Source organism: Triturus cristatus, chromosome 8, assembly GCF_964204655.1.
Source record: "Triturus cristatus chromosome 8, aTriCri1.1, whole genome shotgun sequence".
In the NCBI taxonomy this organism is placed as follows: domain Eukaryota; kingdom Metazoa; phylum Chordata; class Amphibia; order Caudata; family Salamandridae; genus Triturus; species Triturus cristatus.
Window position 1 is genome coordinate 1,366,446,091 of NC_140591.1, and position 26,412 is coordinate 1,366,472,502.

A 26,412-nucleotide genomic window follows, 5' to 3' on the forward strand; every position below is an offset into this window, starting at 1 on the left:
TACTATGCCTGGCCTGTGGCAGAAACAGATTGGATATGATCCAAAGTGACAAAAAGCTGAATCTCATATGCCTCGCTGAGGGAAGGTGTCTGGTATTTTCTGCTCCACTGCAGCTTATTCTTGAGATAAGGCTTATGCATGAGAAACTTGCACATTGCGAAGAGGCATAGCTAAGTAAAACCACAAGGCATTCGCGGATTCCGAGGTTGTGCGATGAATCAATCAATCCATGTTCTCTTGTGCTACTTTAATTGAACACCTTGCTCTACTTGCTTTCAGAATCTGTAAAAGCAATGCAGTCATGGTGATTGATCAACGCTTCAGCAGCCATGGCCTTCAAATAAAAAATAATAATAAAAAAAAAAAAAGTGAAAATCCGGCAATTCTTTGTGAATGCAAAGTACTGTGTGTGCTTTTGATGTACTGAAGGCACCTTTAAACCAAGAATTAACAAAGCAAGGAACAGCTGTTGCCTAGTACCAGGAAAAAATGGTCTCATCTCATTGCGAAAACAGACAACACTAAGCGCAGTTCCCTAGAGCAACACTAGGTCATCAGAGGTAAGACGACACTGGAGAATCGAACATCCAAGCGTCTTCTGCTGCTAGACTGGACACCACTTCTGCAGCAGAAATTGCCAGGGGGCAAGTGCATGATTCCGTACTTTTCATTTCTAAATTGGTGGTCCTTTTTTTAAATTTTACTATGTCCCTCTCTTTTCAGCAACCATACTTTTAGGTTTTTGGTGTGAAATCCACCAGGCATTGGTTATTAATGTAATAGACTTGAAGCAGTATATCTTTGATGGAGGTTGGGCATTCGGAAACAACCAGGGCCTCTTGTATGGCACGGTTAGATGAGGCAGCCACCGAGGGTTATCCCACATTGTCCCTGCAAGCAGATACGATTGCTCACTAGCCTATTGATTGTGATGTAACAAAGGGTCACTTCCTTGACAGCGGAAAAATCCATTTATTTACTTGAAATGTAGTCGCAAACACATTCTTTCGTGCCAGACTGTAGTGATGCAAATTCTTAAAATAAGGTCTACTCTATATTAACCATTAGGAATCCAACACATTTCATAAGTGCAGATCACTTTCTGCATATCCAATAATGCATGGGCAAAACCCCATATGAGCCACCACCCTACAGTCACGTAGCAGGTAGACGTTTCCAAAGTGCTGATAAACCACTGCGGGATCTTGATGCTGAGCACAGAGAGGCAGGCAGAGCCTAACCAGGAGTCTTGAAAAGCTTGGTCTTCGATTTTTTTCAGAATCCCTGATGGTTGGTTGTGTGCAGAAGCAGGAGGAGAAAAAACTTCCATACGGTGGAAAGCAGCATAGTGCAAGCGTTCTCACTTGTCGAATCAATGAACTGCAGAATGACAAGCTTGTGACCGACTCAGGTCAGAGCGTGTTCCAACACACGTCTAAAAATGTTAACTTAGAGAAACGCAGGGGAGATGACAGTGCCCCATGCATAGTGTTGTACCTGGGGGGACCAGTGTAGAGCTCAGACCATGATCATTTATTTCTACCCAGAGAAAGTATCCCACAAACATGGCTGTCATCTCCATGCAGGGGCTAAGAAGATTGACAACCACGCACACGTTTCGATTTATTTTGCATCCTTCTGAAACCTTACCCTGAGGAACTGACAATAGCTAGAAAGTGTGGTTGCGTCACAGAAGACCCACCGACTCAAAAGCACATTTCCTATCTGTACTGTCTGATAACTCGTTGCAACTGATGTCTTTGGATCTCCAATCTGTAGGTCACAAATGTGGCATATTTGGCACATAAATAGAAAGACAAACACAGTCAATAAGTATACTTTACTGAGAATGTGTGTGTGGGGGTTCAAACTCCAACCTGAAGTGTCTGGTTTGTGGGACATCTACTAAATGACTCTGGTTGTACATCTTTGCCATAACCCCTCAGGAAAGAGTGAATGCAGAACATGAGCTCCCTTTACCCAACACTCAGAACAACCGTTTCAAAAGCTGTATGATCCCAAATAGGTTCTCATCTCTGACCTAGGCCATTTTCCCATCTTTTACTCACAAAACCAGGGATCCGGACATAGTTAGGACATGGACATTATGAATCATCACTGACTTATCATGCTGGCCGACAACTATTTACTTTATACCCATGTATACAGGGCACTGCTAGAGCTGTTCTGGATAACTGGACTGTACCACTTAATTCACCATGTGTCTGGACTGAGCAAGTAATGTTTTAGAGCTTCCGACTCTCCAAACGTAGATTGCGTGACCAGTTGAGGATTACTCAACGAGGTGGTGAGATAAATTTAATTCAAATATATTATGACAGTAATCAAATTAGAACTCTGATGCAATATATTATAGTAATCTCACAATGCTTTATGCTCCTGCCCCTAGCAGGACTTCCCATTATGAGCTCTCCCTTTTTCAGATGCTGTAATTTATCCCCTTTGTTCTACATGCTTGACACAAGTGAGTCCCTTATGCTTTCATGCCTTGTCTGTTTTACTGGCCGTTGCTGGCATCTTGCCTTTACCCCTGCAACCTGTACAGTTTCGGCCCTCTTCTCTTCCTCATTAGGTGTGGAACTCACGACTGCAGACACCTTGCGTTTTCAAACCATTATTCCGTGGAGCAATGTGAGGTCAGCCACCCAGAACAGCTTTTAAACGTGTGCCCTCTCTATCACCCTTTACTGAGACATACTCAATGCTGCTGGCATAAGCGGGCCTGCCACAGCTTAGCTTTTGCTTTCTATGCCTCTAGATTATCCTCGATTTACTCCACCTTTTCTTTATGGTCATTGGAAGTTTGCCAATTGTGGGCATCTTCTTTGTCTTGTGGGGTCGCTGCTTCGTGCCACTAGGTCCTACCTCATTCCTTCCAATCTCACACATGGATTGGCTACTAGGTCACATGATCTCTTTGATCGCTGCATAAGGCATTCTCGAAGGCTTCCATGGTGGCGCTTGACCACATGACAGTCATCTGAGATAGGCCAAACACTCCAAGTGCGTCAATATCCTGGTCACCTCTCGTTAATTGCGTCTTAAGTTAAATGAAACTCTGATCTCATTTATGTATGTATCACGCTCTGAGCTTCGCAAACCCGCCTCCTCTGCCCTCCGTCATTTCCATTTTCAGGTCTTGCCTAGGCAGCGCGCATGCGCTGCCCTAGGAGATCACCTTTAGAAATTGTTCAGCTCTTTTCAATCACTCGTGCTTGTGCTGGCCTCCACCCTGTGGGAGCAGGCAGCGGTGTGCGCGCTAATTGAAAACAGATGGCCTGCGCGCCGCTGCTCGCTCCCGCAAGGTAGATGCCAACACGAGTGCTTGAGTATTGCGGAAGAATTGTCTGTTCTCACTTGTTTTTTAAATTATGGGCTTGCAGTGAAACCGATTATGTAAACGTTGTCATTAATAGCAATTTAAACTGCTACTAATATTGCTGATTTGTGCCAAACAGTTGCATATTTATACGTGTTCTTTTTGTGTAATCCATTATCAGGAAGCGACTAGCGAAGTACCCAGTTCGGGTCCTACCTTGCAGTTTACTTTCCTCCCTTACCTCTGTGGAGTGCACCAGCCCCTCAACCCGGTATCCAGGCACAGACTGGAGATGCTGGCTGCAGATTCCCGTCCGTCTTCTGTTTTTACACCCATCTATGTTTTCAAGTCTTCAAACTGGTTGAATACTAAACATGTGATTGAACACCACCGCCCTCTTCGGCTCATTCAGTCTTGGAGACATGTGTTGTTCAGGCTTGGCGATCAATCACAGCTGTTTGCCTCCCTTCTGAAAGAGGGAAGGAGGTCGGCTTCCAGTCGCTAAAGGCCACAGGGGTTTGGCTTTGGCCTGGGAGGACAGGCCGTAAATTGTGCAGTCCTTGGTTGCTCGGTCACCCTCGAGTGGCGGCCACGTTGGATAGCGCAATGCTGACGAGAATAGAGCCGCATGTCAACAAAGGTCATGGCGCGGGTCCTCCCACCTGCCTCGTGCCCTCCCCTCGCGCACCGTGCCCTAACAAGTTAAATTCACGTAATCCAAATGTTCATCATTATCTTGATTTAGAGAGGCATAGTTTACAGAGTAGGAGAGTGAATGCGCTTTGCTCTCATTTCTTTTTATCCTGAATGCTCTTATACCCTGAATCGAAGGCAATTCGTCACTTTGGTTAAGTATGCTTGAATCTATCGGAGTTCACAGAAAGTTTTGGGCTGCTCGACTGCAATAAACCTTCACTTTTTGCTGGGTTTTCTTAAAATAACCGTTCAATGTCAGTTTTGCTCAGTTTAACCATCTATTGGTTAGTGATTTAATAACATTTTATTTTGCATTTTGTTTAGTCAGTTAAATACTGCAAGAATAAGGGAATTGGAGACAATAATATTATAGCTATACCCATGGCCAATGGAATTATGTGGTTCTCTAGCAGCTGTGTTTTCTGCTTCATTGTGGATTGTACGGATGTCACACAATCCACAATTTGCTGCATAATTGGAAGATTTCTCACAAAACAAATAGTTCCCAGTTCAAACTGATTAAAGCGTGATTAAAAAAAAAAAAAAAAATCTTGGTTCCATGCACTGCATCTGCAAGACCTTTCAGTTCCTTTTTGCTGTATTCAGCTCTTAAACTAATACTAACTGTGGTCAACTTTGCCCAGCTGGTATTAATAGATGTTGACATGACAAAATTATACTGCCATAGACTGGTTAGCATTATGCTGCATAATTCCAGTGGCTCTTTCCTTGGTTATACCAGAGGAGTGTAAGTGAGTGGCATTTCCTACACCATGCTCTTCCTAGTGTATAGTAATTTCCACCAGCAGATTATCCTTTAAATCCTTAAACTACTTAATTCTAATTGAGGCTCAAAGTTTTTAATTCACATAGGTCTGCTTAAAAGTCTAATAGATGACCTTGAATTTAAAATGGACCAGCTTCGTTATAGTCGCATCAACTGTTGCATGGCTAAATACTTATAAGGTCCCAAAGGCGAGACCTATTGGCTATGCCAATGCTTGTTTACTGTTATACTCAGTCTTTTATACGTCCTCTTCCATTCTGTGCCCCATTTCCTCTTTTATGTGCACACTAATTCATCCATTTCTTGCCTGCACATGTCTGTCAGCACTACGGTCTATTTTCCTCTTTATTTACTTATTTTCACCCACAGCTGGGAGCTATACTTCTGCTTCAAATCAAGCAGCAGAAAAAAACCTTAGAATTTCCAATAAGGATATGCTTCAACACTGGTACGTTAGTATCATACTTAAGAAGCACGTTTCAAGGTAGCCTCCTAATGGATTGGAGTAATTTCGGTTATCGCAAAGATGTCCGATGCAAATGGTTGTGGCGTTAAACAATGTATTTTTTCCTGGAAAATGACAGCGGCATTCTCTGCATTCAAACGACAGCTGCGCTCCGCAGACGCTACCCACCTCTACTACGCCATGATGAATTGATGTGTACTGTTTCTTCTTCAGCATCACCAGAGTGATGACAATCACTGTTGCTATGACGACTCCTCCGACCATAAGCCCGATGATTGCACCTTTGTTTGAACCAACTTCCTCAGCAAAGAATACCTAGGAAAGAATACAACAGGATGAATTTCAGAATACAACTGAGCGCAACTGAAGTACACATGGCATGCAATATACCGCATTAGAGTACTGCAGATGTTACTAAATCAAACTATCATCTACTAACCGAGAAAAATGTAATTAGTAATGTATGTTTTGAACACAAGGCTTGAAACTAAACAAAAGGCTACTGCATTTGAAGAGAACAGCATGTCTGGCAGGCTCAGTGATATTATCTGCAGGATTTGGTGGAATTCACGGAGGGAATAAAGGCAAATGAACAGTAACAACGAATAGCCAGATTCTTCCTCAGTCTGCTCTGTATTTATTCACCTAAAAATAAAAATGTAAATATGGGGCAAACGAAACAAGCTGAATTTTAGCTCAATCAAGGATAAGACGCTTTGTCGTTCAGCTTAAACTTTTGCGCAGAAGAGGACCTGTTCAGAATTTAGTAATACATTCTCATTAATGAGCTTCATACTTCATTTAGAGTCACCTAATAAACCAATTCTAGATCAAGTTCAGTCTGATGTGTGTGACATCTGACAAACGCGTAGAAAGAACCACCGGCCTTGTACGTCTGGAAAGCAGTACCAGTCACCTTATGACATCCACAGTCTGCCAGCATTGACTGGTTCACTGCTGCCGCCCTGCAGGAAGTGTAGAGCGCTGCAGTCAAAGCTGAGCGAGGGGCTGGAAGGAGTGATGGAATGAATCCACTATTTCCCGATTCCCCCAAAACACACACATACGCACAAGCACACCCTCTCTAACTTACTGTACACAAACAGGCCCCGGCCTGACACAGCTAGATCCAGTTTCAAGACTTATTCTAAAGACAACAAAGAGCTGAGAGTTTCAGTGCCTCCAAAGGACCCTGGAAGATTTCCTTTTCATTAAGAAGCATCGGGCAATTACTTAAAAGGTGGTTGGCTGGTGTTGTAAAAATAACAGATGTAATGTGAAATAGCTTGAAGCACTACTTAAAATCATGCTGTGACAACTGTTCTTGTTATTATATACAGCCCAGTAATGGTCTACTGCACGAGTCATTTTCAATAAATATTGAGAGGTTTAATATGAGCTGCAACTCAAACTGCAATCCTACTGGTTAGTGGCTAGTCAAGTTAGGGGCAGTCATAAGTTAGTATTCCACAGACATTAAAGAGGGGGAAACCCTATTACTGTGGGCTTTTAAAAAATAAGTATCAAAGCGGTGTACTTGTTTATCTTGTCAAAATGACACAGTTGAGAGAACTACGAAACAATAAAAAAATAGAACTAATATGAAACGTTTGTGGAAAATAAATGAAACAAGGATCCGAACATGCAGAGAATTGACAAAGAAAATCTAACCGGAGCCAATCAGGTCTTTGTTTTCAGGCCGGGAAATGTAAACAGGGTAACTAGAGGTACCTAGCAGTGGTCAATCAACACAGCCACTGTAGTCCATTTAAAAGCCAATGGTCAGGCAAGTCACCTATTTATCTACTGCAGAGCCAATGCCTCTAATGCCATGACACAATGGGTCTTACCACAGAGGGCTCAGGGTAGCCCGACCAACTCCACAAAAAGCAGTAGAAACTACGTGCAAGACATACTGGACAGCTACAAAATGTGCAATGCTCAACAAAGGTACACATTCAAGCAAGTACTTGCTGTCACAGCATTGTGGAACAGGAATGAACATCAATTATCGACCTCGTATGGATGACAGACCGAACTGGCCCAACTGGAATTTTTGTCGGTGAATCTGCAAGCTGCACACAGACCTCAGAGAATTATAGGGAACTAGGAGGAAGAGGGGGGGTGACTGGATTGCGACCCGGAAAAAAATACGATCTATATTGGAAAGTGCAACTATAGCTTCAATAAACAAAAAAGTAAAAATATGAATGTAGTGAAAATAATATTGATTAACTCGACAAAAGACGCTTGTAAGGCATAGTCAAAACATTTGATAGCTGGTAAACAAGATGCATTTTGTGTGGAGTGTGGTAAAGCACACAATTTGCATTGGGAAGCATCGAAGCGCAGCTTAGAAGGGACCGGGTGGTGTGCGGAAGGGTTTGGACAGTCCTTACCACCCAGCACAATCCGCGGGCGGGTTTGAAGTGAGTGACCGTTCACATCTGACCCGCAGTTGCTACAGCCCAGATTCATCTGACAAGTTTGGGCTCAAATCACAACAAGGCAGCAGAGAAGGAATGCTCGGGCTCCACGGATCCTGCTCATTTCTACCCAAATGTTCAGAACTCCCCTCGGACCTGCTGCTGGTCCAATGGTGTGGTGAACAACGAGCAGACCATAGTGAGCTCTGAGAGGAAGAGTCTGCTGGGAGGACAGCACTCCGACGGCCCTTATAATGGACGGCAATGAAATTCTATTACAAATAAATAAATAAATTAAAACGAGGGCCATTTTTCCTAGTTGCTCAGGATTACTTACCATCAGGGCCAGACTGAGGAACCCAAACCACCCCTGGCAAAAATGCTCACACCAGCCTCTCCGTCTTCTCACAAAATCTTTTTTCATTCATGCATTCTCTCTCCTCCTCTTGTCCCTCTCTGATCACTCTCTCTGTACCCTCCCTTGTCCTCCATTCCCTCTCTCTCTCTCGAAGCCTCCCTATGCCGGCTGCAATTAATCTGCAGGATCTGTGGAAAGCGTCAGAGGCACCGGCAAGCTCCCTGGGCTTTCAAAACTAGCCTCCAAGGACTCTAGCCCACTGGGGAAATGCCAGGTGGAATAAAATGCCCGTACAGCCCCGATTGCTATAGTGCCTAATTTGAGCGAGTGGTTGGAAGTGGGTCCCACCATCACTCATTTTTGGGGACCAACACTTATTTTTTCTCAACATACTTTGACCCCACAGCAAGAAAGAAAACCAGAAGAGGGGGAGAAGGATTATCAGAAAGATGTAAAACCAGTGACAAAAAGAGAAAGCACAGATGAGAAAGAACTTACACAAGTGAGATAGGGAGGCAGAGTGTGTCTGGTGGTAGATTCAAGATGTGTGAGGGGGAATCAAAACTTTTTCTATTAACCTCTTTGCCAGAAATTCCTCTACTTCTTTGGGTAGAAGAGGTGTTTCTTCCTTTGAGTGGACCACTTTCTTTGGCCCTTTCGGTGGCGGTCTCTTTAGGAGTTCTATCCAATATCCTAAATTTTACGATATGTAATATCTAATTGCCTGTTGTCAGCTTCCTACACTCCTGAAGGAAGTTCTTTAATCTGCCTCCTACCAGTGTTGTGTGTGAGAGGGTCTGATGACTTGATAAGTCGCTTCTGGGTGGAGGCTGCTCCTCCTCTGTGAGGCTTTGCTCTTTTTCGTGCACATCCCCAAAAGGGCTGCTGTCCCTGTGTCAGGAACTGCCAATGCTAAGTAGGTGTATGAGCTCAGCTGGAGTCTTGAAAACCCGGATATGTTGTTGTGCCAGCGAAACCTCCTCTTCATGCCGGTCTTTGGACTGGTATTGTTTTTCTACATGGGTTTCAACTGAGTGTAAATGCTCCTACTGACATCGCCGTTTCATTGTCTTTTTTCAACTGTTGAAGTGTCTCGTCAACTGTGCTACCGCACAGTTGTTCTCCATTGAACGGTGAGTTAATGATGTTCACCTTAACGTCTGGCTTGAAACCAGACACTCTCAACCATGCATGGTATCAGTGTTGTTCCAGCCATCATTTGGCAGCTTGCAGTATTTGTTGACTTGAGGATTGTATTTGCAATGTTTTTCCCTTCCTCTGCGAGGGAAGCTGCTCTCTTGCAGTACTGCTCAGGAAAGGGCTTCATTAGCTCTGTCATCTTATCCCAATGATGCAATGCATATCTATTAAGGAGAACATTCGAATTGGATATTCTCCTCTGTGTAGCTGCTCCTATCTCAAATTTTCTCCCCACCAAATCCATTTTCTTACTCTCCTTGTCTGGTGGAGGTCCCGATGTTGTTGGGTGTTTGCCCTCTTTCTGGCAGTAGCCTTAATAATGGAGTCAGCTGCCACGGTCCCTCTTATGTACAGGGGATCCTTAGAGGAATGCTTACATTTCTTCTCTGCCCCCAGTGTCACTGCTTTGCGCATTGCAGGCTCGCTGAAAGCTTCTGTCCCTTGATCCAGGATGCTAGGCAACATTGTCAGGAACTGGTTTTTGGTTTGAGAAGGTAGGAGTGTTTCCAGGAGGAAGCAGGATTTTGATTTCTCTTCCTCTAATTGCACACCATATTTATCTGTCGCCTTTTTAATCAGTTGACTTTACATTGTCATGTCTTCCGGAGGTGATGGCCAAAGGAATAAGTGTCAAAACCCTCTTGGGGAATCAGTCTCAATGTCTACCCACTGTTTTTCCAGTTACTCCAAGCCCTCAGAGTTCTGGAACATACCATGTCCATAGTATCGCCTCCATTGCCTCGAAGAACTGCTGTTCTTCTTTCTCCTCTTGTGGCTCTAGTGTCAAAGGTGGTTCTTAATCCTCAACTTCCTTTCCTACCTGTTCCTTCGGTGTCAACAGCTTCTGTGGTATTCAGAATTCCCTAAGGGATGGGTCACAATCCTTTTTGTTTTGCAGAAGTGTGTCCATTTCTGCTTCAAGATGTCTTTTCTTTATCTCCATTTCGGCGGATCAATCTTTGGGGTCGAGCATCGTCGAAGATTTTCGTTTTAGACCTTGAGGTATCTTAGAGTTTCTTTCGTTGCCTTTTTCGGCATCTCCTGACTTTTCTCTTCTTGCAACATCGAAGCGTCTTTACTCAGATAGTCTTTTGACACTGTTGTCTTTTCGTGTGATCGGCCAACTGCGGTGTCCTTGGTGTGGGGCCCAAGGGATTCTTTTGGTGTTTGCTTGCCTTCGGTTGGTGATTTCCTCAGCGTTGAGGTAGCTTGGGTGTTCTTGAGTCTGTGGTCTTATACTCTCTCCCTGTGTGTTTATTCAGGGTTACCAGAGTCTTCTTTTCCTTCAACTTTCGATGTTCTCTCTCTGCGTTGACTATTCTCTTTTCAACGTCCGAACCTTCTCCTCCTGCCTCTTTGGCAATGTTTTCCTAGTCATCACTCAGCAAACCCAGGTATTTAAGTGAGGAAAACTGTTTCTGCCCCTGCATGGCCTAGTGTGCCTGCCTCTCTTTTCCTCAGCGTCATCGGGTTGAAATCCGCGCAGGCCTTGCACTTGTAGCTACTATGGTTGATTGGAAGACAAAGGTTACACACCTGATGGTTGTCCTCCTGAGAGAATTTGTGACGGACCTTCAGGCAGAATTGGAAAGGTGTGTTCTCCATATCACTCGGTACAGGGCCCCCTCTCCGGGCATTCTTTGATATGGCCTCGACGTGAGCGATCGGTGTAGTCTTCTCCAATACTTTCTCCAAGAACTTTTTTTACATTCTCTCAAAGAACTTCATTGAAACTTCTTTTTCTTCGTAGATTGGAGAGCCTTTGGCTATGCTTCCAAATCCAATGGCGGGAAAAAAGAATCTGAAGAGGATGACCACATGCGGGAGCTCCTGGGGAGGGCTTATGACGTCAGAGGAGGCAGGATAGGATACCAAATGGTGGGGTCATCGACGCCCAAAAAAAGAAAGAAAAAGAAACACAAAGTAAGAAGGACTACTGAAAACAGGAGAATTCCGGACCCAACCACTACGTGGTGGAATAATGCACAACATGTGAATCCAGAAAAGATTCCCGCTGCAAAGAATGGTACGCTTTTCATGTTCTGATTCACCAAAATAAAACTATCAAAGCATGCCCTGGCAGAAAATGAGCACTGAAAGCTACCGTCGATTGTCATTACTTGTAGATCTTAGTGAGGTATAAAGTCACCATCCTTTGATCTTCAGGAGTGCAGACTGAACCTCTGTGTAATGGCTTTTACAATGAAGCATCACAAATGCACTGCTTAGTTTCTTTCAAAGAGTTGAAATCATCCTTTTGCAGGCTATATCTAGGATTCAGCACATCTATAAGAGCTGTGATTAAGGCAGCACTCATTTATTTACAAAGGGCTGTCAGCTTTACGCAAGAATGTTAAGAGAAAAATATTTTCTATGGCAAAGGGGGCTATCCCAGAACTTACAGTGGTTCTGAATGGGCAAAGGGAGTAGGATGCCCAAGCTAAATTTAGTTGTCTTTTGACAAAGCCCCCTTATACTTTATTGCTGGTCGAAGCAAAAATGAACCAGCCGTTTCAGAATGACCCATTTGTTAGCCATTTCAATGGGTTTACCATATGGAGTGGATTCTGTTATGAGGAACAATGAAGTTTGAGATTCTACAACAAAAGTCTAATTGTTCTTAAGATCGCTATCTGAATACATGGCAGGAATGGCAACATAGGTCGCAGTTGTAAACCCAGGCTGTTCTGGCGAACATACGGCTGGTTTCATTGCTGGGAGGGTTGGAGGATTCAAGTCCAAAACAGTCCGACGAAAGGGGCGCACAATTTTCTGGTGTGGGATAAAAAGTCCTTGGATGAGGTGGCATATTCTGAATCATTTAAATATTTCACAAGTTTCTCTTCTGAACTTCAGCACAAATTTTTATTTCGTAAAAACATTTGAAAAATTGCGCTGTATTTTTAATTTTTTTTTTTTTAATCCATAGGCGGAGAATGCCCCTTCTGATTACTCCTTGGTAGGGTCAAGCACAGCAATATGGAGCTACTATTGAAGCATTTTTCACGGTCACTTTTAGCTCCTACTCAATGACTGCACAAGTATTCACAGTATGTTTCTCACTTTCACTTAAACGATTCACTCGGATTTGTTTGGCATATTTGTCATGATTGAAATATGGTAAGTAGCGGCTATCTATTTCGAGATTTCATCAAACATAAGTCGAGTAACAAGCTGACTACATAAGGTTGACTGCAAATTTAATCAGAAACTGCACAAGTTCATACCTTGTTCCTGCTCACTGAACTTGCCAGAAGAGTTCTCTTGGACAGAACTGTCATCTAACCATACCAATCGAAAACATTTAAAAAAGATTTAAATATATTAAAAACAGTGATACCAAGAAGTGGTTCTAATATGGGTCTACACATACTTAATCGCTGAAAGAATTATACCAAATTAACATGTCTGCATCTATGCAAAACAGTGCACGATCTCTCCTTTACTCGTCTCTTAAATGCACCAACACCTTGCTACATCAGAATGACCAGGCCTTCACCAATGTCCAAAGGCCATCCAACTGGACCTGCGATCAATCAAATTATAAATCAATTAACCATAGAAGCCACTAGTGATTCAATGAATATCAAAAATCATCAATTTATGCTTTACTCGGAAGATTACATCTAAAGGAAGACACAGGGGGCACTACACTGTTATGATGGAACTTAACTGTGCTAAAGTCCACATTATCGAGCTATGTACTCTATAGGAACATCCTTTTTCTATGTCCTCCTGCCAAAAGCCTGCTTGAATAATGAAAGCTAACAACTGTCCTAGCCTTACATTAACTTTCCCCCAAAATACACAGTGCAAAGCAAAATCTTATTTTTAAACATTTAAATCCGTCCTCTACCCCGTAATAAGTACGAATGAGACAAATACTACTCAAACTGATGAAACCTAGAATCCTTTGTAAAGAATGTACACACCATGCAATTATTTTCAATATCAAAGGATTTGTTTTAACTAAAACATACAATTATAGGATGCGTACATATGTTTATTAGGTTGCACATTACATTTGGCATTTCACACTTGCTAATTTATTCCAAATGACTATGTAGTTTGCAGACAGAAAACCTGACCTACAGAGAAAGCACACTGTACTGTGTATGATTACAGCATGTAGTATCTAATTGGGGGGTTCCTTCATTTTGTTTTTCTTTTAAATTTGCTAGGGTTCGTCTAACAAAAAATTAGCACCAACAAGTGCTCAGCAGGTTTAATTTACACTAAAAAAAAAAAAACTAATTGCCATGTTTTGCATATCTGTCCTATTGACATTAATAGTAAACACAAATATTATGGATATTATTATTAACAATTTAGGTGCGATTAGCGTTTAATATAAATTTTTTTGCCATTTCTGGGTGCTAAGTGGTAATCCCATTAGCCAATTTTAATGGTACTAAAATTGGGAACCTCAAAAGGGTGAAAGGAGAAAAAACGAGTTGGTCTCAAAGGCTAATGCGACTACATTGAATTGCATAAGGCTGAACTACATAGGAGCTAGCACATAGGCATAGACTGTTATGCGCCTGTCAAGTAAATCCTGCGATAAACAATGCTCAGCAGCCTGAGCACAGGAGATCCATTCACTAATTTGCACAAAATGTCCTACTGGCTCCTAATAGGTTATTGGAGCTTCCGGCCGTCGTCATCCCGCGATAAAAAGAATTCTGTTGCAATTATTAAAATTCGATAGTGTAAGTGTTCTAATGGATTACACCGCATTGATTATAGTCTACTAATTTTCTTCTATCATTTATTTTTTATTTGCTAAAAACGAGTTTAGTTTAAAATGCCTGGTATTCCACCAAAGATGGCAATGAGACTCCTTCTCTTTACCATAAGTCATTGAACATTCTTTTAAAATATTCATTAAGCATAAAAAATTGCCACTCTTTTCCCCGAATGAAGCCATTTGTTTAATACTGTACTGTGCAAGTCTAGTACTAAATCTACTTGGTTTGACCATCCTATATAATGTCATTTAGAGTTCACTGGTTGTTTTTTTTTCTGGCAAACTTCTCAGATAGGTTTGAAAAAATAACTTTGGGGGCATTTAAATTTGTATTAGAACAGATATTTTTAGAACAGATACATTTCGACTAAATACTACCATCATTTCTAGCATAACTGGTTAATAATACATTTCAAAATAACACTGCCAGTGAATTGATAAAAGGTTATGCCATTTAACACTATGTGCGGTGTGAATACCACCTTCATTGCACGTACAAAGCTCTTATTAAAAACTGTATTTTGCTTTGTGTTAAGAATTACTGTCGACTAAGTGCATGCCTTGAAGATCTTCAACTTCTTAGGGGCTTGAAAACCATTAAGAGAATGGGCCGTAACCAAGACAATGCTATTTCCAGGCATTCAAGCCATCTAGTTCACAACAGCTCTATCCATCGTACCAACGTACAACCATGTGACTCAAGTTTACTGTCAAAAGCTCTTTAATTAGGGAATCTACTACATATGGATTTTCCAACTCCAGGAAATCCTTCAGAAAAAAACAACAAATACTCATTTCATTTAAAACCACTGTGCCATACTTTTCACTGTATTTTTAATTTTCACTCAAGCTTGGTTCAAGACTTAATTGCAATTAGTTATTTTGATTTAGAGTCACTTAAAAGCATTACAAAGTCACAAAAATAATTACAATTCAATCCTCACATTAAAAACACATTTAAAATGCAGTCATTTACTGAAGAGTGTCTTTCAGAGCATGGATGCGGTAATTACTACATGCTTTAGGATACGGCAATTTATTAAGAATGTTGGGAGGGGAAAAATTAATGTTGCTGCTAGAAATTTCCTGTATTAATGAAAAGAATACACAGATTATAGCACTCACGCTACGTGACAATGTACATTTGTGTAGCAACAGGCATTGCACCAGCTGCTTTTCCATGTGCCACCTGCCATAGGGCAGGGTGCAGTGTATTTAAGCCATTTGATGTCTACTTTTAAGCTTTAAGTGCTCTGGTAGTGAAAAAAACCCAAATTCGTTTTTTTACTACTGTGAGGCAAACCTATCCCATGGGACTAAAATTGGATTACCCCATTGCTTTAAATGAGTGATAACTTTTGTTTAGGAACAGAAAGTCGGATTGTCAATTACAATTCTGAAAATGACATTTAGAAAATTTGCATTTTCTTTGCCTAACCATTTGGTGCCAGCAGCCTGTGACCTGGGACACATGACTGAACAGTTGACCTTTCTGCATTCCTCAGAGATAGTGAGACAAGCATTGGCATAACCAATAGGTCTCGCCTTTGGGACCTTATAAGTGTTTAGTTATCCAGCACAATATCTTTGGTGCAACATCAAGTGTTGCATGGCTAAACACTTATAAGGTCCCAAAGGCGAGACCTATTGGCTATGCCAATGCTTGTTTACCACTGATTCGTGACAGATAGGACACCTCTTAGATTCTTAATTGGTAACGCCCCTCCAGTTGGTGACGGGTAACCGCCTCTTCTCGAATCTCAACCCCTCTGCTTTCTATTTCCCAATTCCCAGTCCCACTATATGCACCATAAGGAGAACCTTGAGAGAGAAACATAAAACAACGACAATAGCATGACGCTGCTATCGATACACAGACCGCCATCGTGTAAGCACCCTCCTAGCAACTCGGCTCACTGCACAGAGGAAGCTGCATCTCTAACCGTCCGGATCCTCCATTCAAAGGTTCGGAAACGTCAGAATGGGCGCGTACCAGGCAGACTACGTCATCAGATTCCACCAGAAAGCAGCTAGGTCTCGCAATTTACGCGCCGTCCTTTCTTCCTGCCCAGGTGCAGGAGCCAGCCCTTCAGAGGTTTTTAACTTGCTTAATCCACAGCCCTGCCCGGTTACCTACTGCCTGCCTTCCTCTCCTCCGTTACACAGCACGGATCCCGGCTAAAGAACCGAGCAGCAAGGCACGTTTGAAAGCGCCGGTTGGCGCGCGCTCGCGGCCTTTGGCCAATCAGCAAGCTGGGTTTTTTCGCACTGCTTGGAGCAGGAGGCGGGGCAGGGTTGTGGAGTCACGGGTTTTGTTGTATTGATTCCTGGCCAAAGAAGCGCCGACTGTCCACCTATAGCCCCAAGGATGAGCCACAGACAGATTGTAGAACCGGTACAGAGCACGCAGTTCTCGAAAACTTTCTCTAAATAAAAAAATCGAAAACTTCCAAGGGAACAACAAGGAAGTGGGCGTTTTTTCTCAAGATGCCTTCCTGGAAATGTTCGTGTGCGGGGAGTGGTCCAAGCATGCAGCAGAACACCTCATTGTCCAAAGGCTTTTTTTTCCCTGCGTTCCGCTTTCACTTTCCTCCTTTGTGAAAAGTTTGTTATCTTTGTGGGGCCATGTGTTTCAAACACATGGCCCCATAAAGATAACAAAGCTTTTGCGACGACAGTAAGTCAAGTGAGCCAGTCCAAGTGGGACGGCTCAAATAGAGAAAGCTGTACGTCAGCAAGTGCTCTTTCCAATGGCTGGCCACCGTTTAGCATAAACGCTGACGCTAGCCAATAGGGAAAGAGGGGCGGGGCTTAAAGTCCAATACTGACACTGACACAAAATCATTAAATCTCGCCAGCGAGACTGCGCCCGCTAGGCTCGACCTAAAAAACTAGGACTAGGTTTTGGCAGAATGAGCCATAGGCCTTGAATGGGAGGGGTGGAGTTGTTCCCTGTCCCACTTTAATTTCAAAGGGGCTGCCTCTGAGCACTCACAAATAACTTGACATCAGTCCTGTGTCACCCTATGCCTCTTGGGGCCTGGGCAGGAATGAAGGAAACTTCCTGAACCATCTGTGGAGAGATGCTTCTTTCAATTTTAAGCTGCACCAGGTAAAAAAATGCAGACCCACTCTTCAGTTAACTCCTGGCCTTGTAGAGGAAACTCAAAAGGCCTGCCTTGTACTTCAGAGGACTGTCCTGCAGCTTGAAACCTACATTTATCCGTTAGAGGACTGCCCTGCTGCTTGAGGACTGCCTTGCTGCTCAAACACTGGACCACAAGTGACTCCAAGGGCTAGTTGGCTGGCCTCCTAGTCGGAGCTAAAGGGACACAACAAGCTCTAACAACTTGAACTCCGCATCTGGACCCTTGGAAGTAGTGCTAAAGGTGCCCAAAAAGGCAAAACCAACAACTTGGAACTCTCCAAATTTTCACTCAAAAAGTGAGGAGAGGACCGAAAGGAGACCAGAGTCTATCTGTTTGCTGATCCACACAAGGCGCATCGCTGGTGCCTGACTTTGCAGTAGCTTCCGCTACCTTTTTGTCCACAGCAGCAAATCCTGCTCAGCGGCTCCTCTCAGAATGGGTATACGGCCATGTGGAGCTCTTATTGTCTACAGTCTGCAGCTTCATCCCAACGGACATTTTCAACTTCTACTAAAGTGACAAAGTACAAAAGTAAAAACTTTCATTAACTTCGTCCAGCATCTCCTCAATGACAACACCTCCTCCTCGGACACCCGTTGGTCACCCCGCACTGCTAAACATTAGCTTCTTAAACATTTTTCTTCAAAAAATTTTCTACGTCCGAAGGTAAGCCGAGACCAGGCATAATCCTTCCCTGAACCACACTCCATCTTGGTAGGCTTCAACTTTTGCTCTAGTCTTGCACGACTAGATGTCAGCGGTTGGCACTTTCATCTTTTAAGAGCTAGTTTTTACTCCTGTTCTACTGACTGGAATTTTCATTTTGGTGTCAAATAATTCATTAAAATTCTCTATTTTTACAACATTGGCGTGAGATTTTTCTTCTGTTTTCACTTTGTTTCCTGTTTGTGCGCAAAATAAAAATACTTAACACAGTGTCTCTAAGTTACGCCATATTTCTTTTGTGTAAAGCTACCGGAAGGTTAAGCAAACATTAATTTAGTGACTTTTGTGGTTCCCCTTTACAGGGAATGTGGCTGTTGCATGAGAAGGGGATTCAACCCCCACCCCCTCAACCAAACACCCAATTTCTAATGGCAAACAAAAGCAGCCATGGAATAATAAGTCATTCTTGACCCACTCTGCACCTACTAAACATGGCAAGAGTGCAATGGGCCCCAATGCAAGCATGTGTAATGAGCGCACCACTTAAATGATGGGTACTAAAAACAACAATAATTGCGGTGGAGTGGGTTCTACACAGCTCCAGGCCCTGGTGCTTCTGCACCTGTTGCACCATTAAAAGCTGCATCCCCGATAGCGAGTAAGGTTCAAATATTGCATGTTACCTACAGCAGTGAAAAATGCTTCATATTGTAGCAGTGCATTGGAATAATATATTGTTCTCTGCTTACCAGACCAGCTAGAGGGGATGATTTCTCCTGAACAGACATTTTGTGAACAAGTGTCCATAAGATAAATAAGTCAATAGGGTGAGAAGTGTATTTTATGTCCATCTCACACCAAAGAGTTGGGAACACAACTGCCATGCCCAGTGTTTTAAACACCCAATGTACCCAACCCTCACCGAAAGAAAAGTCTTGGTGTAGGGACCTGGCCTCTCCCAGAGCAGGCTCATCCCTTGCCCTACATTTTATTATTGCCTCCATGAGGTCAGGTGAAGAATATTTCATTATACTTAGAGGGCATGGACTGAATGATAATGTGCAACTTGCAAATCCCTTCATCAGTAAACAATGAATAATTACGTGTCCCTTTATCTATTATATTGTAAATTATCATGCAATGTGCGAAATGTACAGTTTGAATTTAACCAAAAATATTGTTCTAAACAAAGTTAATTCTCTGGAGGGGTCTCCGATAAATCCAGAGTCAAGCAGACTCTCAGCTACAAATTGAGCCCACACCTGCTTCTAACCCAGATATGATTTGCGACAGACAACGAATGATTTGGTCACATTTCCTCACATTGGATAATGTTTCAAGAGGACTCGCTCTATAGTGCAAACATACATATAACAGAGAATCACTTTATACAGCATATGTTATTTTAAAGTTATACAGAAATATTTCACTAAGTCTTGACAAGGCAAAATAAACCAAGGGAGCATCAAATGTGATATTTCCATTACTTGGCAAGCAAATAGATGAGAACGACGCTTTGAGCATGGCCTAGACGGGACACGGGCCTACTCTTAATGATAATTTCTTGATGTGACCAGCTTTTTAATTCCAGGTCATTAGTTCACAAGCCCAAAAGCTTCAAGGGTCCCATCAGACTCACCCAGAGCAAGTGAGAAAGGAGAAAGATAGGAAAGGTACTTGCAAGACTGAGATAAAGAGACCATGAATCTAGGGAGGCAGAACAAACTGCATTTGATAGATTCAAGACTAGGATGCCTTTGTATTCGGCAATGCCAGTAATGGTCTCTTCAGAAAGATGTTAAACCCGGCACATACTTATTTTATTTTTAAATAAATTAGGCTTTAATTCACCCATACCAATTATTTTCACATCAGGAGGATACTACTGTTTTGTAGAAAGAAAAAAACATTGGAAAAATTGGCATTTCAAATAAGCGAGGCCGTACACAGGGACAAGATGCCTGCTGTAAAAACAGAACTATTTGGAGACCAGGTCAGGACTGGATCACCAAGCGTCAAACTCCCAGTACAATTTGCAGCAAAAGCCTTGGAAAGAGACCGCTTCAGCACTTACTAGTTTCTGATGATGCACTTCATATCCTGAATCACGCCGGTACTCGGAGTCCATTTTAACTTCAGAGAACTCCTCGGTTTTCATATTTGTCAGACCAGAACCTACAATGTGAAAATGTATACATTTGTAAAACAGTCTAAACATAATGTAGGTAACCTATTCATATTTATATGTAGTAAACAGTTTGCTCACACGTCACACTTACTCTATTGTAATCAACAGCAACATGGTACTGGACCAGAGTATAGCATGCTATGTGCCAGCCCCGGAGCCAATAGGATGCAAATGGTTAAATCAGTTACCAGAAAGTAATTTTTAGAGATACAAAGTCCACACCTGTTTTCGCAACAGACTGGAAGCCTCAGCTTTTGCAAAATGTTTACTTCGAGGACTAGGAACATAATACTGATAGCTAATTTATTATAATTTGTGCCATGAGAATCCTTCTTATTAATCCTGCTACTTGAGTGGTTTATGTTATTAATCAGTGACAGTGTATAAGTGGGACAACAGGAAGTGTTAGCAAGTGGTAGATAAAACTGTGGCACCACTGCTATTTATGCTAAGTTACACTATTTGTTAAGCACAAAGAATAGCACTAGGGTGTATGAACTCCGCAACTGTACACTGAATAAATCCATCTAGCCATAATACTTTTTGGCTACCAACTGCTTATGTTTTTCATTTCAGGTTTGCCCTGCAACATACACCAAGGGAGAAAACAACCAACAAGATTTGTACTGTGTACATAGTCTGTGCCGAGCCATTTCCCTTCTAGTAGGTGATTAATTTGTGCCAGTATTTGCAGTTGTTGGACATCTCTACACTAGCTTTTTGGGGCAGAGGACCTACTTCTTATCTGACTTTTAACCAGAGCAAGATAATTGAAGGCAGGGGGGTTGGGCATGGCCGAACTGCCGAAGATGGCTGACGCAAGTAAACTTCGCTCAGCCCGGTCCCTACAGTATTCACCATCCTGCTGGATTTTGGCTGTGCGGATCGAGCGAGGTGGACTCGGGATGTCGAGCATGTCCTGGAGGCCTGCCACACCCCCCCCTGGGCTTGTGTGTCGCGGACCCTGAAACGGGTGGGGGCGGAGCATCCTGGACACAAGTTGTCCATGACACCGTGAGACTGCTTTTGGTGAGTGCTTAAGATGCGGGTCCCAGCGGTAGACCACAATAACCGGATGGGGCTGGGCCGCCTAGGACTGGGGGTATTCCAGGCCCTGTGCGCCCAGCCGGAACTGTTTATATTTGGGCGGTTTCCGGATTGGATCTTGCTGGGGGCTCAAGAGTTCTTATGGGCGAGATGGAGGACCTCTTATTACTTTGGGTGGCCCTGGGTGCAGTGATGCTGGAGCTGGTGACAATCCTACCCTATCCTATGAGTAGCTAGCCAGGAGTATAGTAGACCCCCCCCCCCCCCTCACACACCTGGGAGCATGAACTGGGCTCCAGTGCTTTTGGTGCAACAGTTAGCCACTCTCCCCTCCCTTCTCTACCAGGCACCTGGGAGTGGGACAGTGGTGCAGGGACTAGGCCACAATGGTGGTACCTTCATTAAGCGCCTCGTCTGCTCTAGAGCCGCCTACTGCAACTGGGGAGGGCAGGTGGGTCAATGGGACATTTGTGATAACTTCTGTCGAACTAATGGGCAAGTAAAAGTCACAGACCGCGGGGAAGCAGGGCACTCTGGATATTTTCACACAGGCTGGGGCCTCTGTGACTAGCAGCTTACAATCTGCCATACATGCCACACCCTCTGAGGAAGGGGCAATGGACACAGCGGCGATACTTGCAGTCATTACTCAATCCAAAGAGATCCTGGAGATCCGCATTGGGTGCGGATGTGCTCCTGCTCTGACAAGACCTGCGACAAGTAGCGGACAGAGGTGCAGAGGGCAGAATCTTCAAACTGAAAGATACGGGGAAAACGCTACTACAGTCCCTTACTAAGATAACGACCACAAATGGAGAATTGCCAATCCAAGTGGGGGATGCTGTGGCGAGGGCCTGCCGAAATAATCTACGCTTCGTGGGATTCCTGGACAAATGTGAAGACCCATTCCCGGAGAAATTCCTTGAACGCTGCTTGCAGAGCCATTTGCCACCTGATGAATCATCCTCCTGTTTTATCATCAAATGGGCGCACAGAGCGTTCACCCGCTGCCCTCTGCGCAGACCTATTACGATTGTGATGACGTTTTGGGCTGGGCCCGCACTTTGACCGACCTGACATTTGACTCTCAAAAGATCATGATATTTCCGGACTCCACACCTCTGATGCAGCATAAGAGGAAATCCTTTGTTGAGGCTAAGCAGAAGCTTAGGAACCTGAGCATCCGCTACATGCTTCTCTACCCAGCCAAACTTAAAGGGCTATATCAGGGCCGCATGTTTGTCTTTGAATTGCCAGAAGAGGTCTGGAAGCGGGTAGAGGAGAGCCGACCGCTACTCTTTAATGTTATGCCGCCCTGGAAGAAGGCCTCACTGCTGGGGCTCAGAATGCTGCTCTTTCCCTGGATCTTCATGGGGAGCAGGCCCCAATCACGCCACAAAAGGCTGCAGAGAGGGCCCCCCGGGATCACTACGAGCCCATCTAGACGGGCAGGGGAAACAGAGGGAGAGGGGGCGACACAAGTTGATCAGAGGCACCTGCTGTAACACCACAGTCTTGATGATGTTCAAGTTGGCCTCTGGGTCAGTCGCACTCTGACTGCGAAGAGTAATGGAAAGATGCTGCGAGAAGTAGGCAACCAGACAATATGATCGTGAGACCTTTTGATCATGCTGAAATCCACATCTTGGACATTTGGGGGTCCCTAGAGGGACTCTTCATTAGCGACCCCCCTGCCAATCAACTGTTCTGTTTCCCTGGTTACAGGTTTATAGGGAAAGTAAGGAAACTCAATGCAAAATGGGGCTTTGTTGTTACTGTTTTCATGCATGCGGCCAGTTTTGCCTCATACAATTATACAACAGATGCCTCATGTTTTAGAAGTATACGGTGGGGGTATGGGGGTTTCAATTTTGGAAAGTTATGTTCTCAATGGTTTTTGTTCCGAAGTTAATAGTTCACCACCTGATGTCAATGACCGATGGAAGTGCTGCTTTGGAAGACCTTCATTCGTCCAGGCCCCTTCTTAGATTGACTCCATACTCCCATGGCCTCGGTCGCTGAACTAGACTTAGTGATGGCCCTTTCCTGGAAGGTAAATGAGCTACTTGGCCAGATTAAGTGTGGGGCTGTTGGGGCGGTCTTGACGGTGGCAAAACATCAGACCAGACATTCCCCTCCTCCAGGAGACCCACTTTCTGGGCAACCAGTGTCCCTTGCTGGCCCAGATTTTTTTAAAGGGTTTTTCATGCTGGTTTTCTGATTGGGTCAAGGAGTGCAGCCATCCTCCTATGATACGGGCTGCTTTTTTAAGTACACCATACCTAGCATGACACACAGGGCAGATACGTAGGAGTGGCGGGGCTATGGCATCGAATCCCACTTACAATATTGTGTTTATGCCCTCAACACTTGAGAAGAACCTTCTTAGAATTGTTGGAGAAATTGCTTGTACAAGGCTGTCCGAGTAGGAGATGACTTGGCAGTGACTTTAATGGGAGTACTGTGCTGGGACAGGGATCACTCTAGTAAACGTGGTGGTCCATGTTTGGGGGAGACTCACCTGGAAAAATGTACAGGTTGGTGATCAGACCCATTACTGTTCGCTGCCCCAGAAGATGAGCATTATCTTACAGCTTCTATAGTCTTCTCTCAAACCAAAACTGACTCCAAGACCTCCCTTACAGGTCTGTGGGAGGCGTTTAAGGACACCCTTAGAGGTAAAATTAGTCGCTATCAGACGGAAGTGGGGAGAAGGAAGCATCAAACCCTTAGAGAATTAGAATTTCGTATACTGGTAATTGAGCATCAACTGATGCTCTCTCCATCACCCGCCACACACTATAACTTAGTACATGCACAGGACACCCTTAAACAGCTATATAAGGACAAAGCTAAATAAGCATAGAAAGTGACTCAGAGCTGCATCTATCAATGGGATAATAAAGTAAGAAGAAGCCTTCATTAGCTATGCACAAATAGAACACAGAGAAAAACCACAGAAACCATCAGATTATTAGATGGAAACCCCCTCAGGGGAGATGAGGCTGTGGCTGGAGAGTTCACCTCCTATAATGAGAAATTATATTTCGAGGGCCTGGTGCTGGGACATGACATGGACAGGTCCATCAGGAACCTCCCGGTTAAGAGCCTGAGCACCACTGAGGGAGACCCTCCTGAGGAACCTCTCACAGAGGGCGAGTTGTGGGATGCCTTGGCCAATTGATGGCTGGTAAGACTACAGGTCGAAATGGGTTCCCAGTGGAGTTTTTTTTTTTTGGTTACACAAGGAGGTCATCTCCCTTCACCTGACCGCCATGTTCACCGAGTCTGTCCAAAAGGGGGCTTTCTCGTATTATTTATGGATGGCTGAGATAGTGGCGAAACATAAATCGGGAAGACCACCGGTGCTCGTCCTATTGTGCAATCCCTGCCTTAATGCAGAAGTGAAAATACTGATGAAAGCGGTCAGACCGCTTGACTACAGTTATTTCTACATGCCAGGAACAGTGACAAATAACGTCTTAACAGATAATACTTGAAGACAATTTTAGAAAGCATGCACAATAGTTGCATGAAGGAGACAGGGATACATTAATGTTGTTGCAATAAATGCGGAAGGTCTGTATTTAAACAAAGTGGGATGACAGCACTATATTACGTTGAATGTATGTGTAACCTGTTCAAACTTGTACTCGTGAAAAAGGTGAATGGCGCAAAAGCAAAAAACGTAAAGGAAACAGTAATGTCTCTACATACAGTCTTTTTTTTTTTAGTGGTTCAGATTAATTTATGGGGTTTAAGGGAGATGGGTTATTTCATGAACCACTGAGGTTGTGCCAAATAAAGTGCACTGGGTGGTCGACAGCGTTTCATCCTGCTGTCAGTTCAGGACCAGGTTACAGATTTGAAAGTGCTTCTGGAACTATCTTTTAAAAAATATTAAGTGTGAAGGAAAATTAAGAGCTCTTCATATTAATCTTGAATAATGCTCATAAAATATACTCTTTATATCGCTTACAATGTTCATGTGATGTATTCTCACACAGAACCCCCCGGCGAAAACTGGCAGTCATCGAACAGAAATTGTGGGAATACAATACATCATAGGAACATTGTGAGCCAATATGTGTTTTTTCTGTATATATTGACACTACTGTTTCCGTTGCGTCGTTTTTGCCGTTTCTCTTGTCACTTTGCAACATTCACCTTTTTCACGAGCACAAGTTTGGACAGGTTACACATTCATTCAACGTAATATAGTGTCGTCATCCCACTGTGTTTAAATACAGACTGCTCTTCGCACTTATTGCAACAACCATTCATGCATCCTTGTTTCCTCCTAACTAGTGTGCATGTTTACTGAAATTGTCTTTAAGTATTACCTGTTGAGACGTTATTTTTTATACACACTTACAACCCAGGACTCAACTGGGTTTATGGGTAACCTCCTGTGGTCTGGTCTCGTAGGAACAGTGACATGGCATAATATCCGAAGAGCTTGTAATGGCCTAGATCTGAGTGGTTGACTGGAAGGCCCACTGACATTGTTCCTAGCTGACTTCGAAAAAGCTTTCTATCCGGTCAGCTGGGATTTTCTCTTCACCTTCCTGAGAAAGAACAATTTGGGTCCCAGGATCTGCAGTTACATCAAGCGACTTTATACAGATCTCAAAGCCCATGCTCAAAAATCGGTAAGGTTACCTCAGATGACTTCTGAATCAGCGGAGGGATACGGCAGGGCTGTCCTCTTTCCCTGCTCCTTTCGGCACTAATAATAGAGCAGCTGGTGAAATGGATCTTGGTAGACATGCAGATCCTGGGTTTTGAGTAAGCGCTGGGACTACAGAATAAAATCGCTAATATGCCGATGACGTACTGGTTTTCCTATCAGACCTGCAATGGCAAGGCCCCCTTCTGTTACAGATCCTCTGCATATTTGGTACCTTTACGGGCCTGTGTCTCAACCGGTTGACTTGGTATGGGCAAGAAACAGACAAGCAGAAGGTGGGTACAGAAACTTGGGAGTCTGTGTTCCCCTGGACACCCAGAGTGCTTGGCATAACATTCAACCTTTGTTATATAAATTGGGAGCGGATCTCTAGTTCTGGTCAGGCCTGACCCGATCACTTATGGGCTGCTCAACTATCCTGAAGATGGTCTCACTGCCCTGAATCCTTTACCAGTTGCAGAACTACCACTATATAATACCCAATACATCCTTCACTAAACTGGAAGGCACCATATGGACGTTTTTGTGGAACGGTGGGACTGCCAGGATTGTATTAACTAAATGGTATAAGTTCACGTACAATGGGGGTATAGCAACAGCGGACGGGACGTCCTATCATAGGACTGCCCAACTGACCATCCTCAATGACCGG

General features: G+C 43.6%; 1 protein-coding gene across 4 annotated transcripts in view; it reads right to left on the minus strand.

The window, feature by feature from the left end:
• The window catches only part of APP (amyloid beta precursor protein), a 522,694-nt gene that overhangs the window by 10,476 nt on the left and 485,806 nt on the right, over nt 1-26,412 (minus strand). For all 4 annotated transcript variants that reach the window (XM_085623075.1, XM_085623077.1, XM_085623076.1 and 1 more), the window contains 2 exons: nt 19,910-20,010; nt 5,458-5,604 (listed from right to left, as the gene is read on the minus strand). In XM_085623075.1, coding sequence (XP_085479201.1) covers nt 5,458-5,604; nt 19,910-20,010 — 248 coding nt within the window. The remainder of the gene's footprint in view (nt 1-5,457; nt 5,605-19,909; nt 20,011-26,412) is intronic.